General features: G+C 49.7%; 1 protein-coding gene across 5 annotated transcripts in view; it reads right to left on the minus strand.

The window, feature by feature from the left end:
* Window positions 1–14470, minus strand: part of LOC144068219 (protocadherin-16-like) — a 29893-nt gene that overhangs the window by 5498 nt on the left and 9925 nt on the right. For all 5 annotated transcript variants that reach the window (XM_077592549.1, XM_077592554.1, XM_077592550.1 and 2 more), the window contains 16 exons: window positions 6920–7099; window positions 6623–6854; window positions 6271–6507; window positions 5146–6195; window positions 4880–5067; window positions 4715–4811; window positions 4176–4333; window positions 3069–3500; window positions 2638–2933; window positions 2451–2566; window positions 1863–2102; window positions 1668–1793; window positions 1352–1561; window positions 908–1164; window positions 631–837; window positions 33–429 (listed from right to left, as the gene is read on the minus strand). In XM_077592549.1, the coding sequence (XP_077448675.1) occupies window positions 33–429; window positions 631–837; window positions 908–1164; window positions 1352–1561; window positions 1668–1793; window positions 1863–2102; window positions 2451–2566; window positions 2638–2933; window positions 3069–3500; window positions 4176–4333; window positions 4715–4811; window positions 4880–5067; window positions 5146–6195; window positions 6271–6507; window positions 6623–6854; window positions 6920–7099 (4423 nt within the window). The remainder of the gene's footprint in view (window positions 1–32; window positions 430–630; window positions 838–907; window positions 1165–1351; window positions 1562–1667; window positions 1794–1862; window positions 2103–2450; window positions 2567–2637; window positions 2934–3068; window positions 3501–4175; window positions 4334–4714; window positions 4812–4879; window positions 5068–5145; window positions 6196–6270; window positions 6508–6622; window positions 6855–6919; window positions 7100–14470) is intronic.

The following is a 14470-nucleotide window of genomic DNA, read 5'->3' on the forward strand; positions in this document are numbered from 1 at the left end:
CTGGTTCACTGTTACCGAAAACAATGTCGGACCTTTAGCCGCGTTTTCCTGCACGCTGACGTCCCGGGCGTTCCTGGAGAAGCGAATGCCGTTGTACTCCACCTCTTTCACGTAGATGACCACCACCCCCTGCGAGGATTGGGCCGGTGTGCCCTGGTCCATGGCCTCCACAATGAGGGTCCGTTGAGCCTGGGACAAGGAGTCCACGGGCTCCGTGGCTTGGATTTCCCCGGTCAGAGAGTTAATGCCGAAACCCTTCACGGGGGCGGCGAAACGATAAAACACGGAGCCGTTGGCCCCAAAGTCCTTGTCCTCGGCTTTCATGGTCGCCAGAACCCGCTGAGACCTCTTGCCGGACACCTCAATGACCAGCGGGTCTTGGATGAAGACGGGGGCGTTGTCATTGATGTCCATGATGGTAATGGTCACCTGGAAATAGGGTCAATAAAATCATTGTGCGCCTGGAAACGTCAACAGTGACATGAAATGACTAAGTTAATAGTTTGTTAGCTGCACGTGTCCGAAAAATATCAGTGACATTTTCAGATTATCTTGAGAGGTAGGTGACACTGTCCAACGATAGACAAAACTAGCTTTGTGTTCGTTGGGCCAATATAATTCTCTGCTTACTTGTGCTGAAGAATTCCTGGGCAATGCCGGGGACAGGTCGCTGGCAAATACTAGGAAGCTGTAGGACGCTTGCTTTTCGCGATCCAGAGGAGCCGACGTACTGATGTGGCCGGTGCGTTCGTCCACCGCGAACGCGCCGTGAGCCTCCTGGCTGAGGAAGTACAGAACTTTCCCGTTAGCATCCACGTCGGCGTCCGTGGCGGAAACCTGAGAACACATCCGAAGACTGTCAGATACTCAAAACTAAAATAACATCAGAGACAAAATAACTTTCTACCGTCAGGACTCTGGATCCCTCCTTAGCATCCTCCGAAACCTCGGCACCGTATGCGGCCTTGCCGAAAACAGGGCCGTTATCATTGACGTCCAACACCCGGACGTGAACCGTGACCGCCGTGCTGAGAGGCGGGCTTCCTTTGTCCGTGGCCGTCACCTCCAGGGTGTACTCGGCCTTGGTCTCCCTGTCCAGTCCTCGCTGGGTGGACAAGGCTCCCGTACTGGCGTGTAGATGGAAATCTCCGTCCGGGTCTCCGGCTGTCGTCAAAAAAAAACGAGAGGTCTAGCACTATTTTTAAAGTCTTACATGTAGAGCCAGTCTTGTGTCAAACTCGTAGATCTGTTTTTATCTGCGGACAGGCCCCGCCAAAAGTGAGTAACATGCGTTCGGTGCCAGTGAACTAATGAAATAGTTGGCGAGGACGACTGGTGGAAAATCTCTCACCGGTAATCCTGTACTCCAGCTCCCCGCCGGCACCTGAGTCTGGGTCCGTGGCCCTGAGGAACCACAGCTCCACAGGGGACTGGTTTTCGGGCACTTCTAGTCCGTACCACGGCTGGGCAAAGACCGGGGCGTTGTCATTCACGTCCTCGATCTCGACCCGCACCGTGGCCTTGGCAAAATTGGGGGGCAGACCTCCGTCCTGGGCGTACACTGGAGAGAGGCGTGGTTATATACAATAAATTGGCTTTCTCCAAAACATCACGTTAGGTCTTAGACTTTGCCGTTTCCATAAACAAAAACACATCGGTTTCAGTACCGGTGAGAACGTAGTGATCCCTGAGTTCTTTGTCCAGCTCCTTGGTGGTCGTGATGACGCCGGTCGACGGGTTGATGACAAAACCTTCCTCCGTCACCCCCCCAAAAGTAATGTGCCCATTGGTGCCTGCGAGGGATCACGTGCCAATGAAGAGGCTTTTCGACTCCTTTGGCGGTAACTTGGCGAGAAGCCAACCTTGATCTCTGTCCACGGCCGCTACGGTCAACACGGTGGTCCCGGGCCCCTGGTTCTCCAGAACCCGAGTCTGGAACTCTGTCTTCTGAAAGACCGGGGCCTCGTCGTTGACGTCCATCACCTGGACCTGGAGAAGCTGGGAGGTGGAGAGGGGAGGCTTCCCGCCATCCTCCGCCATCAGCGTCAAGTTGAAAACCTCCTGCTCTTCTCGGTCCAAAGTTTTCAGGATGGACAGAGAGCCTGCCAAGGGAAATTGGGGATTATTACATTTTGTTTGGTTTTTATTTTTACTCTCCGAGTTATTTTTGTAGCCATCATGAAGGTAACAGTTCATGAGTAATCTATCTAGTATTAAAGCTTAATACCATCTGAGAAAACAAACCACAGGCTAATACAATTCACACCCAGAAGACTTTTAGTCCATCTGGAAGTCCCATCAAGTGAGTACCTGACCCCGACCTCAGACGCCACCGAGGTGAAATATTACTCCAAGAAAAATGATCTAGCGTGGAAGTTCATAAAGCCCAGCCACATGGAACAGTGTGTCGATCTGCGGACCCCACACTTGGTGGGAGCAGGTCTTCTTACCGGTGATTGGGTTCAGACTGAAGCGACCGGCGCCGTTCCCCGATCGGATCCTGTACGACACCCGGCCGTTTTCCCCCTCGTCCGCGTCCCGGGCCATCGCGTGCAAAATCACGAAGCTGCCCGTCAATAAAAAGAACAGTTGAATCGGGCTCAATCTCCGAGATGAAAAGAGTAGGAACCGACGTACCCAACGGGCTGATCTTCCGTAACGCTGACGGCGGCCGGCGAGCAAAAGACGGGCGCGTTGTCGTTTCTGTCGGTGATGAACACCCTCGCCGTGACCGAAGCCCAACGCCTCTGCGAGGGTTCCATGGCTTGGTCGGTGGCCCGGATCACCAGGTGAAGTGACGGAACGGTCTCTCGGTCTGGCGACTCCTCCAAGCTGAGGACGCCACTGACTGGATCCAATTTGAGGAGGCGGGCTTTCTCTGGCCAGTGGTTGTCCACGGAGTAACGCACTTCACTGTTGGGACCACTGCCGTCCTGCGCGAAGACCAAGCATTTCACTTTCAGCCACGGAACAATTGCCGAAGCTTCAATTAAGAGCCAAAAACCCAGACCCAGAAGACCCAAAACTACCGCTAAAAGTGGCGTCAGAAAAAGAACCTGCCGCTCTACCTTATCCAAAGCTCGGAAGGTATATATAGAAGCTCCCGGCTGCAGGTTCTCGGGAATGACGATGGTGACGGGATCTTCCGTAAACTGCGGCGAATGGTCATTGCTGTCCTGCACCTGGATGCTCAGTTTCACCAGGTGGCTTCTGGGAAAGACCCCAGAGAAGTCCGACACCTCCACGTGCAGCGTGTACTCCGAACCCTTCTCGTAGTCCAGCTCCTGCACCAGGTAGACGTCTCCCTTGGAGCGCTCCACCATGAAGGTCCCGTCTCGGTCCGTGCCGTCCACCACCAGGTACGTGACCTGACCGTCTGGGACGGCCCATTCGGGCTGGTGCACCGAGCCCACCACGGAGCCCGGAAGAGCACCTTCCACCACATTCAGGGTCATGGACAGCACGTTGGGCTTCGGGGAGGACTTGGCGGAGTTCAAAACCTACAGATCAAGGGAGGGGGACAAAAAAATGGCATCAGACCTACCTGGTCCAATCACCACGTCATCATCTGGTCCATTCCAGAAGATCTGGAGGGACTGCAAAAACTACGCTACTTCCAAAACTATGGTAATTACCCCTACAATCAAACAGCGTGAAGATGACATGCAAATCCTCCACTAAATTCATCCCGGCATGATTATATATAATTCTGGTAGGGTTTTTTGTCGTTGTTAGTCATAATTAAAACAAGGGTTATCATGAATAACTGACATGTGGGACCGAGCGGGGCAGTGACTAATTTTTCCCAGTGGAATATTTCTCGTCCCTCTGTTTATTTTGAATTTGCCAGGTGGTTACGGCACCTATCGCGGCCCTCGTCACGTCATCTGGGAGCGTTTGACTCTGAGGTAAGCGTTTCCCAGATATCCTTAAAGATATCAGAGCTGATCTGAAGGGATTGACCCGAGTTCACGACAACAAATGGGCTTCCTCGGCCCAGGTTCTGGTTACTTGGCTAACCTTGGGGGCAGGAAATAACCCGATCGCAGAGATTGGAATCATTTCCTGGTTTTCCAATTCTTTTGACAGGCCACAATGAGGAAATGACTATAAAAAGACAACTTTTTTTTTAGCCCACGCCATCAGGTCCGTATTTGCCGAGAAAGCGTGATTACTTGTATCCGCAGCTGGCAGGCGGAGCTGAGGCTCGGCGTTCCGTGGTCGGCGGCGGTCACGGTCAGGGCGTACTCGGCGCGTTCCTCCCACCTTAGCGGGGCGGCGGTTCGGAGCTCCCCGGTGGCGGCGTTCAGGGAGAAGCGCTCCGCTCTGGAGCCTGCGGGGAAAAGTATTAATTAACTTGCGTCCAGTGAGTCATGGCACGATGCTGCTTTCAGACCGGCTATGTTCAAAAAATGCCGTTTTGCGTCTCCAAAAATTGAAGTCGGCAAATCCCAAACAATTTCCACTTCACTTAACAACATAAAATACGGCCTATCAAACCAACCATCCTATTCCCTGTTACTCTACACAATAAATTAGCACGCTTTCTAGTCCACAAGGTCCAACGAAAACAGGTCCCACTTATCACACCAGGTATTTCAAGTCTGAGTGATTTCACCATTTTTATACGAGCAAATCCTAGCAATAAATTTGACTCGGACCTCCCAAAAAATTCAAGGCTGCATGTTGAATGTCACTAAATGCTAAGTCTTGCCTTCTAAAGAGTAGTAGACGGTGCCGTTTTCTCCCTCGTCCGGATCCTTGGCGGACACGAGCCCCAAGACAACCCCAGAAGAAAGCCCCTCGTCGACCTACGATGGAAAATCGTTACTGTAGTCCTCCAAAGATCGGTTTTCAAATGTTTTCCGGCAACGGCTACCTGAAAGATCAGCTCCCGGTCGGGTCGGATGTGGGTGAATCTGGGAGCGTGGTCGTTTTCGTCCAGAACGCTGACGTGAGCGGTGCCGGTGGCGCTGCGAGGAGGCGTGCCGGCGTCCTGCACCACCACCGCCAACTGGAAGCTGGACTGCCGCTCTCGGTCCAGGGCCTGCCGAGTGCTGATTTCTCCTGGAGAGCCAACAGCCCGGATGTGAGTCCTTAAACTCGACGGGCCCTAAGACAAACCGCTTTGGCGTCGGTCTTTACCCGTCTGCGAGTTGATCTGAAAGTGTGCGTCGGCGTGCAGCAGCCTGTAGGAAAGTCGGGCGTTCGGTCCCGCGTCTCGGTCCGTCGCGGAAACCCTTCCGAAGCCCGTCCCCGCTAGCATGTTCTCCCGGACCGCCAGGAAGACCCTGTCCCGGGTGAGCTTAGGGGAGTTGTCGTTCTCGTCCGTCAACGTCACCCTGACGGTGGCGCTGCCCGTCCTTCCCGTCCCGCCCAGGCCGGAGGTGGCGACCACGGTCAGCAGGTACATGTCCTTGACTTCGCGGTCCAGGGAGCTTCGTACAAACAGCCAACCGCTATCGGGCGCCACGCCGAAGCCGGCCGCGTCGCCGTCGGGTCGGAGACGGTAGGAGATGTCAGAAGAAGAGGCACTTCCGCCGTTTCCGGAGGCGTCTCTGTTGAGAGCTCGAACCTGGAGGAAGCGGGTGCCCAGAGGTGGGTTCTCTGCAAGCTCCACGCGGTAGGTCAGAGTGTCGAAGTGAGGACCCTGCGCGTCCTGCGCCTGAATGTGGACCACCAACGTGAAGGTGGAGCTCAGCTGGGGAGCGCCGCCGTCTTTGGCCACCACTTGGAGGTCGTAGCGGGGGACGCTCTCGTAGGACAGAGCCCCGATCAAGCGCACCTCTCCGCTGGCTCGATCCACTCCAAAAGTCCTCTGGCCACCACCGCCGGCCCCCCCGGCAGACACCAAATCGAAACTGACCAGACCGTTATGACCCGAGTCCTTGTCCGAGGCCCGGACGCGGTAGACCGCGGTTCCCATTTTGGTGACCTCGGGCAAGAGGAGGGATTCGGACGACGAGGGCAGGAAGACGGGCGCGTTGTCGTTGACGTCCGAGACGGACACGATGACTCGCCCGGTCCCGAAGGACGGAGGGGTGCCGAAGCGTGCCTGAATCTGCAGCTCCAGCCTGGGGCGGCTTTCGTGATCCAGGGGGAGGGCAGTGCGAATGGTTCCCGTGGCGCCGTCCACGGTGAAGTAGCCATCTGGATCTCCGGAGGAGATGGAATAGGAGATATCCTTGGAAAGACCTGATCAAAGCGGACATCCCATAAACGTCTGCCAGTTTTGACAACCCGCACGTAGACCGGACGAGCTTTCCCGACCTGTCTTAGTAGCGGCGCGGACCACTCCCACCGCCGTGCCCCGGAGAACATCCTCGGACACGGTGAAGAAGTACTGCGACTGCTCGAAGACGGGCGACGACACGGAGCCCCCCACCACGCTCACGTTGACCTTGGCGTCCACCGGAGCGCTTAGACCGCCGCCATCTTGGGCTGATATCACCATGGAGATGACCGAGTTGGCTTTGCCGTGAAGGGAGCGCGACAGGGATATCACACCTGCAGGATAGAGGCTTAGTGGCAAGGGGTCCTTCGGCATCGCCCCGAGACCGCCAATTTGGCGTACATTTTCCCTAGAACTGTTGAAAGGAAGGAGATTTGGGGTTAGTCTAACCTGTGTCCTTGTTGAGGGTGAAAAAAGAAGACCCTCCCCCCGACGCCAGCTGGTACGCGACCCGGCCATTCTCCCCGGCGTCGGGATCGTGGGCCATCACCCTAACCACAGACGTCCCGGGGGCGCTGTGGGCACTCAGGCTGACGGCGTAGAGGAGCGGGTAGAAGGCGGGCCGGTTGTCATTTAAGTCCACCACCAAGACCCTCACGCTGACCGCCGAGCTAAGTCCGCCCTTAAGAGAAAAACAATGGTTTTAAGACGAGCAAGTTTCCCGACCAACCGAATGTCGCCTCCTACCCCGTCCGTGGCGGTGACCGTCAGCTCGAACGCGCCGGGTCCGTCGTCGCGGTCGATGACGGCGCCGGTGCACAGCCGCCCGCTCTCCTTGTCCACGGTGAAAAGACCGGACGTGGCGCCGGACGCCAGCTCGTAGGAGATGGCGCCAAAAGAACCGCGGTCGCCATCTGTGGCGGACACCTGAAGAAGAAAAAAAAACGGAAAACTCACAGGTGAGCCCAGAAAAATTCTGGTTGGGACAGAGTCAAAGTTTGGACAAAACATCTGCACGCCACATGAAGGCGCCGACTTCAATTTACGCCGATACGCTCTGGGCTTAACCTTTTAAGTAAGTGGAGATTTATTTGCGCGCCTCATTTTATGGCCGCAAAACGCACGGCCCGATACTAAATTCGAGAGCAGGTGGAATGCGAACGATAACAAATGAAATTGTCAGTTGCCTTACTGTGGAATTCTGCAATTTTTGTTTTATTTTGAAAGAGCAGAGGAGCAAAAGTTTAGACTTTCATTGTGGACTATTTTTGGACTTTGGACTACTTTGGAGTGCTTCTGTTGGTTTTGGAAGCCAATTGGGCGCCACCTGGTCTTGTGAGGAATGATGGCAAAAACATTATTGTGGCAATTTGTTCTTCTCCTGCTGATGAGTTGAGCCTAATTAAGACCCCGAGCAAGGCCAAGGTTTTTCTTTTTTTGGCAAGACCGATGACAACTCGAGACCTCGAAAGCGGAGAAGTCCCGACCGACTCCCACCGTTCGGCTCCTCTATTTTTGTTTTTCCTGCGTCGCATCTCTTCTGCTTTCAGCACCCCATTATGACCGGCGCTTTCATGTGGAGTTCGCAGCTGGAAATTATTAGTGGAATTTCAAGAGGGATGAGAGGTTAAACGGGGGGACGGAGCAGTAAAGAGATTTACTGTACTTCTATATTTGGGGAAAAAATACAGCAGTGTGCCCGCATCCATCATTTCTCAACCGAGAGGAAAAAATAGCCACAAGAAGAACAAGTTTCACCAACTACAAGAAGAAAAATATTGAGGAAATTGCATGGAAATTCATTCATACTTGAGTAGACCACTTGATGTTGATTTTCCAGGGACTTCCTTCCATTTTGTGTCATTTCCCACTCCTATTGAGTGTACAAAATCAACAGGAAGGGACCCCAAATCCACTGGAAGTGACTAGAAATGCCCCAAAATCAACAGGAAGTGACCCGTGAGTGTTTACCACGCAGGATCACCATGCAATTTCTCCAGAAATCACATTTTCTAGATAGAAACTTCATAAGCAGCTGTAAGAAGTCAGTCCGTCTACCAACGATGACGCCGATGAACTATTCGCCCATAATCTTACCCCTGAACTCGGCTATGAAATATGTCCCCGTTTAAACATGACGGCGTGGAGAAAAGCAAAAGCTCAGCCGTGAAGAAAGAGTCAAACATTTTCTCCGTTGACTCCCAACCACAAGGTCAAAGTGCGGCCGCTTTCAAAACATAACTCCGGCGTACCAACGGACGTGCAATTTACCAGCACTGTCATTATATATTTTTACACAAGCGCCTACGAAGTGATTGCGCCACTAATGACGTAACCGCATGGCACAGCCCAACGCGAAGACGTGGCCGTTAGCGTTAGCCGCAAAATTCCTTTTTAAGACCTGAAAAACGTGCAAAATCAATGCAAAATTAGTCCTTCTTAAACATTTACATTCAAATATTGCTAACATTGACAATGCTAAACATCCAATCCACAACATTGTGTTGGGAAAAGCTAACCCTGAGAAATATTCTGTTATTTAATTTTTTAAAAATATTTCCCTATGTACCCTAAATTAAAGTATTTAATAAAAATAAAGATTATTTTTATTTTTTATTATTGGAAGTATTTCCCAGTTCATGAGAAATACTTTCAATAACAAAAAAAAACTTTATTTTGTTTTTAAAATAAAAATATATTTTTTTATTATTGAAAGTATTTCCCAGTTCATGAGAAATACTTTCAATAACAAATAAATATATATCTTTATTTTTTTTTCTATTTTAAATAAAGAAATATTAATTTAATTATTGAAAGTATTTCCCAGTTCCCATGAAAAATACTTTCAATAATAAATAAATAAATAAAAAATATTTTTTTTAAAATTACGAACAAAAATAGGATTATTAATAATATAATAGGTATTTTTAACCCTTACAACCAAAAAAGCTGCCTAATCACAATGGGTTCATTGAGGACGAAGTATGCTAACGTCCGACACGCGCACAAAGCGTCGCTATGCTAATCAACGCAATCGATTTAGCAAGAGGCTCCTCGGAGGCCGGGTACAAACGAGACAATTCATTGAACGGTCCCCTAGTTCAATTTTCTCTCCCCCGTTAACCAGCGAGCCACAAATGGCCGCTTCGTCCTCCGCTGACCCCCATTTGACTCCCGGGCCGGCGGTTCGAGCCCAGGTCAGCCACAGGGTTAAAGTGACGCCGCGTAATCCGGTTAGGCTAATCACACAATCAACTTTAGCTCCTTTGTCAGGAAAAGGGTAGCAAATTAGCTGACGTATTAGCATCGCGTGAGCGCCCGCTTCATCATTATTGTCGTCTAGGGCCACGGGAACCCTTTTAGTGGTACGTCAAGACCTTCTTTAATCCACTACAGTTTAACTGCGTTCAAGTCCAAAAATACCCACCGAATGTTTATTTGAATTTGTTAAAAACTACCTCGGCATTGAATTTGTGACGTAAATGCCGATCACTGGGCACCAAAAACAAACATCACGATGCACTCGAGCCAAAATGCTGACTTCACTCCTTCGTAAAAAGCAAACAGCGTGTGTGTTATTAGCTAGCAAAAACTCCCCAATTGCCGCGTATCGCGTGACGCGATCAATGTAAATGTTTAGACGTGGAATAATAAAACTGGCTGGAAGATTATAGAGTCCAGTTTCATGTTCAGTCATTGAATTTATACACTTTGCGGTTCAGCGGTGTCCTTTTTCCAACATTTAGACTCAAAGTGGCCCATGATGTAAGACGCTAACAACGGTGACCGCTTTTTGTGTTTGAGGTGGCTTTTAGTCAGAGCGGAAAGTATATATTTCTTCTTTTGACCAGAGAAAAAAGTCAATGAGAGCCGGACGCCACTTTGATGTCCCGCAAAGAGCGGCCGGCGAGTCTTCCGAAGCCAAAAATAAAACACTTGAGGTGTATTTTCATGTCATGTTTTCGAGAAACCATGCAAACTATTTAAGTGGGACCGGCGAGGACGGCCAATGTAAACAAAACAAAGATAAGACCGCCAAGACGTGCTAGCTTTTCCATTTTTTTGATTGGATTTCAGCTCGTAGCACGCTAAAAGCAATGCTAGCAGAGTCGTCTTTCACCGTGGCAAAATACCCAAGAGTAACTCAACGTAAGCCGGCGTAATTGCGAGCAAACACTTGATTTGGCGTTTAAACGGCAGCCTGACGCTACAACGCGCCAAGGAATCAAATCTTGTGGCATTCCAGTCGGGGGGGAGGGGAAAAAAAACAGATTCCTTGCTCCCTCTACCGCATCCTGGCCATGTTTTTATTGGCTAAGACGCCACAATGCTAAAAGTGAGCATATAGTCGAAGCAAAACGTTGGTCTGTATATAGCACATCTCTCATAACCGTGACCCCAAAGGCTTTTCTTTAGCCTCCCCGTTAGCAGCTAGCGCACAGACAGTCGCTTCGTTTCTGGCACCAGACGGACTTTAAATGAACGGTTATAAATATTCGAGATTAGCCGCCCGTCACTTCTGAGAGAGAAAATACGGAGGAGGACCTGGTCTTTTTACGGACAGATAGTATCGCCCGTGGCGGCTTATCGTGCCGCGGCAGTGATGTCATCGTTTACTGTAAGCTTTCATTTTGGCCCTCGAGTTCATTTTCGACAATTTGTCTTTTTGCACCTAAGGCTTGGCTGAAGACGTGAACATAAACAATAGACACGCTTCCTTGAATAGAAGACGCCAGGGATCGTAGGGACCGGAATTGTCCAGCTCGGCCTCTTTTAGAGAGTTGGAAGTTGGACATTTTGACGCAAAGTCAATAACCCCTAACCATAACCCTAACCCAGTCCCTGGACACGTAACAACAAGCTAGCTTGAAACCCTTTTCATGTCCGAAACCTTGTTTTGACCCCTGACTCAGACTTCAGACTCTAACTCCAATCCACAGGATTAAAACATTCATTTGAGAACTATTACCCTTGTTTAAGATTTGATTACGCCAACTCCTTGAATGAAACAAAACACAACTTCCACCATTTTCATGTCATTCCGAATTCATTTCCCAGCAAAGACAATGACCAAAATAAATCATGCAAGAACTGCAAACAAAACCTAATCAAACTTAACCAAACAAGCTCACTATCCCAGAATTCTTGGGTTTCTACTATCCACGTTTTAACCTAACCTTTACCCCACTTTGAGTCTCCAACTTTTCAAAAGCTACAGACCCAACGTGTACATCAAAAAGTCAGTACGATTAGCACTTTGCACTAAACGTTCCTTAAACTTTAGTAGCAAATGCGGCTTTGGCTTACCTAAAACTTCAGCATCTCGGTAGGAGAAAGACAATCCACCCACCGAGTCTGAAATTAACGCTGAATCATCTCCACCTTGGGAGACGGAAGCTTCCGGAGAAAGCTAATGAGCTTGATTAATCCCCTGCCTGCGCTTGTCTCCTTATCGCTAACGCTGACACTTTTAGCTCATCTGCTAGCTTAACAGTCGGTGTCAGAAAATTCCAGCAGAAAATGAAGGTTTTTACTGGTCTAAAAATGGCATCAGCAAATAAATCAATAGGATTGGAAATGAAATTTAAAAAAAAAACATTTCTACTGATGGGCAGCACACGATAGCTGATGAATTTATGGTTAGCTAAGCTAGCTAGCAACTCGGTTGTTTCCTGCGATTGCAGTTTTAGAAAGTTTAATGAACCCGAGTGGAGGTTGCTGGGTTCAGACTGGACTCAGAGGGGATTAGACGCGGGGGCAGTCACGGGTCCGACAGGACCTCCGGCGTGGTTTCGCCGCTGACCCGGTCGCGCACAGCAGCCAAAGGGACGCCAGGAGGTCGCCTCGTATCACGTGGTGGGAAAAGCAGACCTGCCTGAGATTAGCAATTTGATCAAAGCTGCTTTTCAATTGAAAGTGCAGGAGAAAAAAAGATTAGGCCAAAGGTTTTCAATGTCCTGCAAAAATGAAAAATGTTAACTATTTCGGGGACGATCGGACACAGCTCGGATAGCTTTCGTTAGCGTTAACGCGCCGAGCTAGTTTTTTTTTTATACATTCGTTCCCACGCACTATTTTTAAGGCGGCTCGCTCACGACTTAAATCTTAAATAAAGGTCCGCTTGTAAGTGGAAAGTAGTAAATTGCTAAGTCAAGGTAGCATGTGGCGAAAGCGGCGTTTCGGACAGGAGGCCGTAAACGCGTCAAGCGCACGACTCCCCGACGGCCTCGTCCAAACCCCGTTTCGACGCCTCCCGCCGCGAGCCACAATGGCCGGCTTGTGCCGTTCGCTCGTGAGGGTACTTCCCCCTTTGAACCCGCGCTTTTTTTTTAATAGCTCCTTCCGACACCCCTCATTTCCCCCGCTGAACTATTTCGGACGGCTCGATCCCGCCAAAGGTCGCGTGGTCGCGGTTGTTTTTTGGGTTATTTTCCAGTTGCTTCTTGGTTTTGGCACGGGGGAAAAGAATGTTTTGTCACGCGGCTAAAAAGCAAAACAAAATATTTTAAATTTACACTCTGTCCTGCTACCAAGATTTTTTGGCAAGCTCACTTTTATTGTTGGTTGGCTTACAAAGTTCAAAAGCTTTCTTGATTTTTTAAAGACATTTTCTTCCTTGTTTGTGCAACTTTCTATTGGGGCTCGTGTCATGTTGCACGTTAAAATGACGCAAACAATTTAGTCGTTGCTGTTGTAAATATTTCTAAAATGAACATTTTACTGGTCTTTGGATTAATAAATGGAGAGCAGTTTATTCTACTGTAAGATTCCACAGATTTTTATTGCAAGTCAGAATGTCTTTGTGCAAAATAGTGGCGGCGTTTTTGTCCTTTTTCCACCCAAAAATTGCATCATTAAATGACATGACTATATCAGTGACTCACGATATGACTTTTGCAGTGACTTTTAGCATCATGTGTAACCTATTAGGTGAGTCATGATGTCATCGTATTGGGACCCTTTACTTTAATGTCTGACGTCGTTGGGGTCAAAGGTGGGCCTTTTTGGGGGTGGTGGTGAGGGGTACTACACCTCACGCAATATTTGTCGCTAGGAGATTGTCTATTTCCTTTCCTATCTGATCATGGGGCGAGAAGTTTCCCAGCGAGAAGCTGGAAGGCGGAGCCGGGGCCGTCGGACGTTATTAGAAGCTGAGACGGGAAGCGGCGCGGTGGCGCAGGAAGCCTTCGGCCCCGACGCTATTGTCGAGACGGGGAGAACGGACGTTCTGCCCGAGACGATACGGGCCGGAGGAAGCGGCGGCCGAGGTCCGGTGGCGACGTGCTAGCAACCGAAGAATTGGTTTGCGCTCCATTTTTGACAAAGTATAGGAGAAAAAGTACACATCTGTTTTGTACGTGCACACACACAGACACACACATGCATGCACACACTGATTGGTAACAGATGAGGTGGGGGAGGGGGCACGCTTGGTCGCCATCCATCTACCTTTTAACGCTCTGACAGACAAAAGATTACCAAGACTTTTACCTCATTCATTGTGTGCGTGGGTGAGGGAAAGTTTTTCCAAGTGGGGGTGGAAAGGGACTCATGCCTAACACCCCTTCTTTTGTGTTCTGGACATAGCAGCTGGTGTGCGGGTGTTGTGCCCGCGTGCCCCTTTCAAGCCGTATTTAATTGGATCATTTAGGAAACAAAAGACGGAGGTCACGGGCTAACGTTCAGTCAGGTATTTTGTCTGAACAAATGGAGAAAAATGGTAGACATTTATGGCACTAAGTTGACCTCTGCCATTCCACTCCAGACCTGAAGGGGGCAGTAACAGTGGCCAGTCAACTCGTGATATAGTACTTAAACAAGTACGAGTATTTAGGGGAATTTAAGATTTCACTGTAATATTATTCGCCAATTTTCATTCAAATTTTAGAATATTTCATTGAAATATTTTGGGTCATTTTTTTTGGCATGCATCTAAAAGGATCAAGATCGAATCCCTTTAAAATGTGTATTTTTACAAATGATCCATTATATTATATTTTTATTTAATTTTTCAAAATCCTAACGTCATTGTGCATCAGAAAAAAAGGTACATAAACACTGCCCCCCTCCCCCTAATTCTGACGAGACAGTGGGGCAGCTCCTCCATTTTCCTTCCCTCTCGGTTGCCGTGGTTACGGGTGAAGGCTCACCCGCACGTGCGACATCATGGTCGATATGAGCGGCGCGTACGGGGGTGGGAGGTGTTGGCCAAGTCCGCCCTGCCTCCCACCGCGACATCGCCATGGCAACCGACAGCCCGTTTGTTCACGCCTCTCTTTGTCTCCTTTGGGAACCTTG

The sequence above is a fragment of the Stigmatopora argus genome, chromosome 22, assembly GCF_051989625.1.
Source record: "Stigmatopora argus isolate UIUO_Sarg chromosome 22, RoL_Sarg_1.0, whole genome shotgun sequence".
NCBI classification, from domain to species: Eukaryota; Metazoa; Chordata; class Actinopteri; order Syngnathiformes; family Syngnathidae; genus Stigmatopora; species Stigmatopora argus.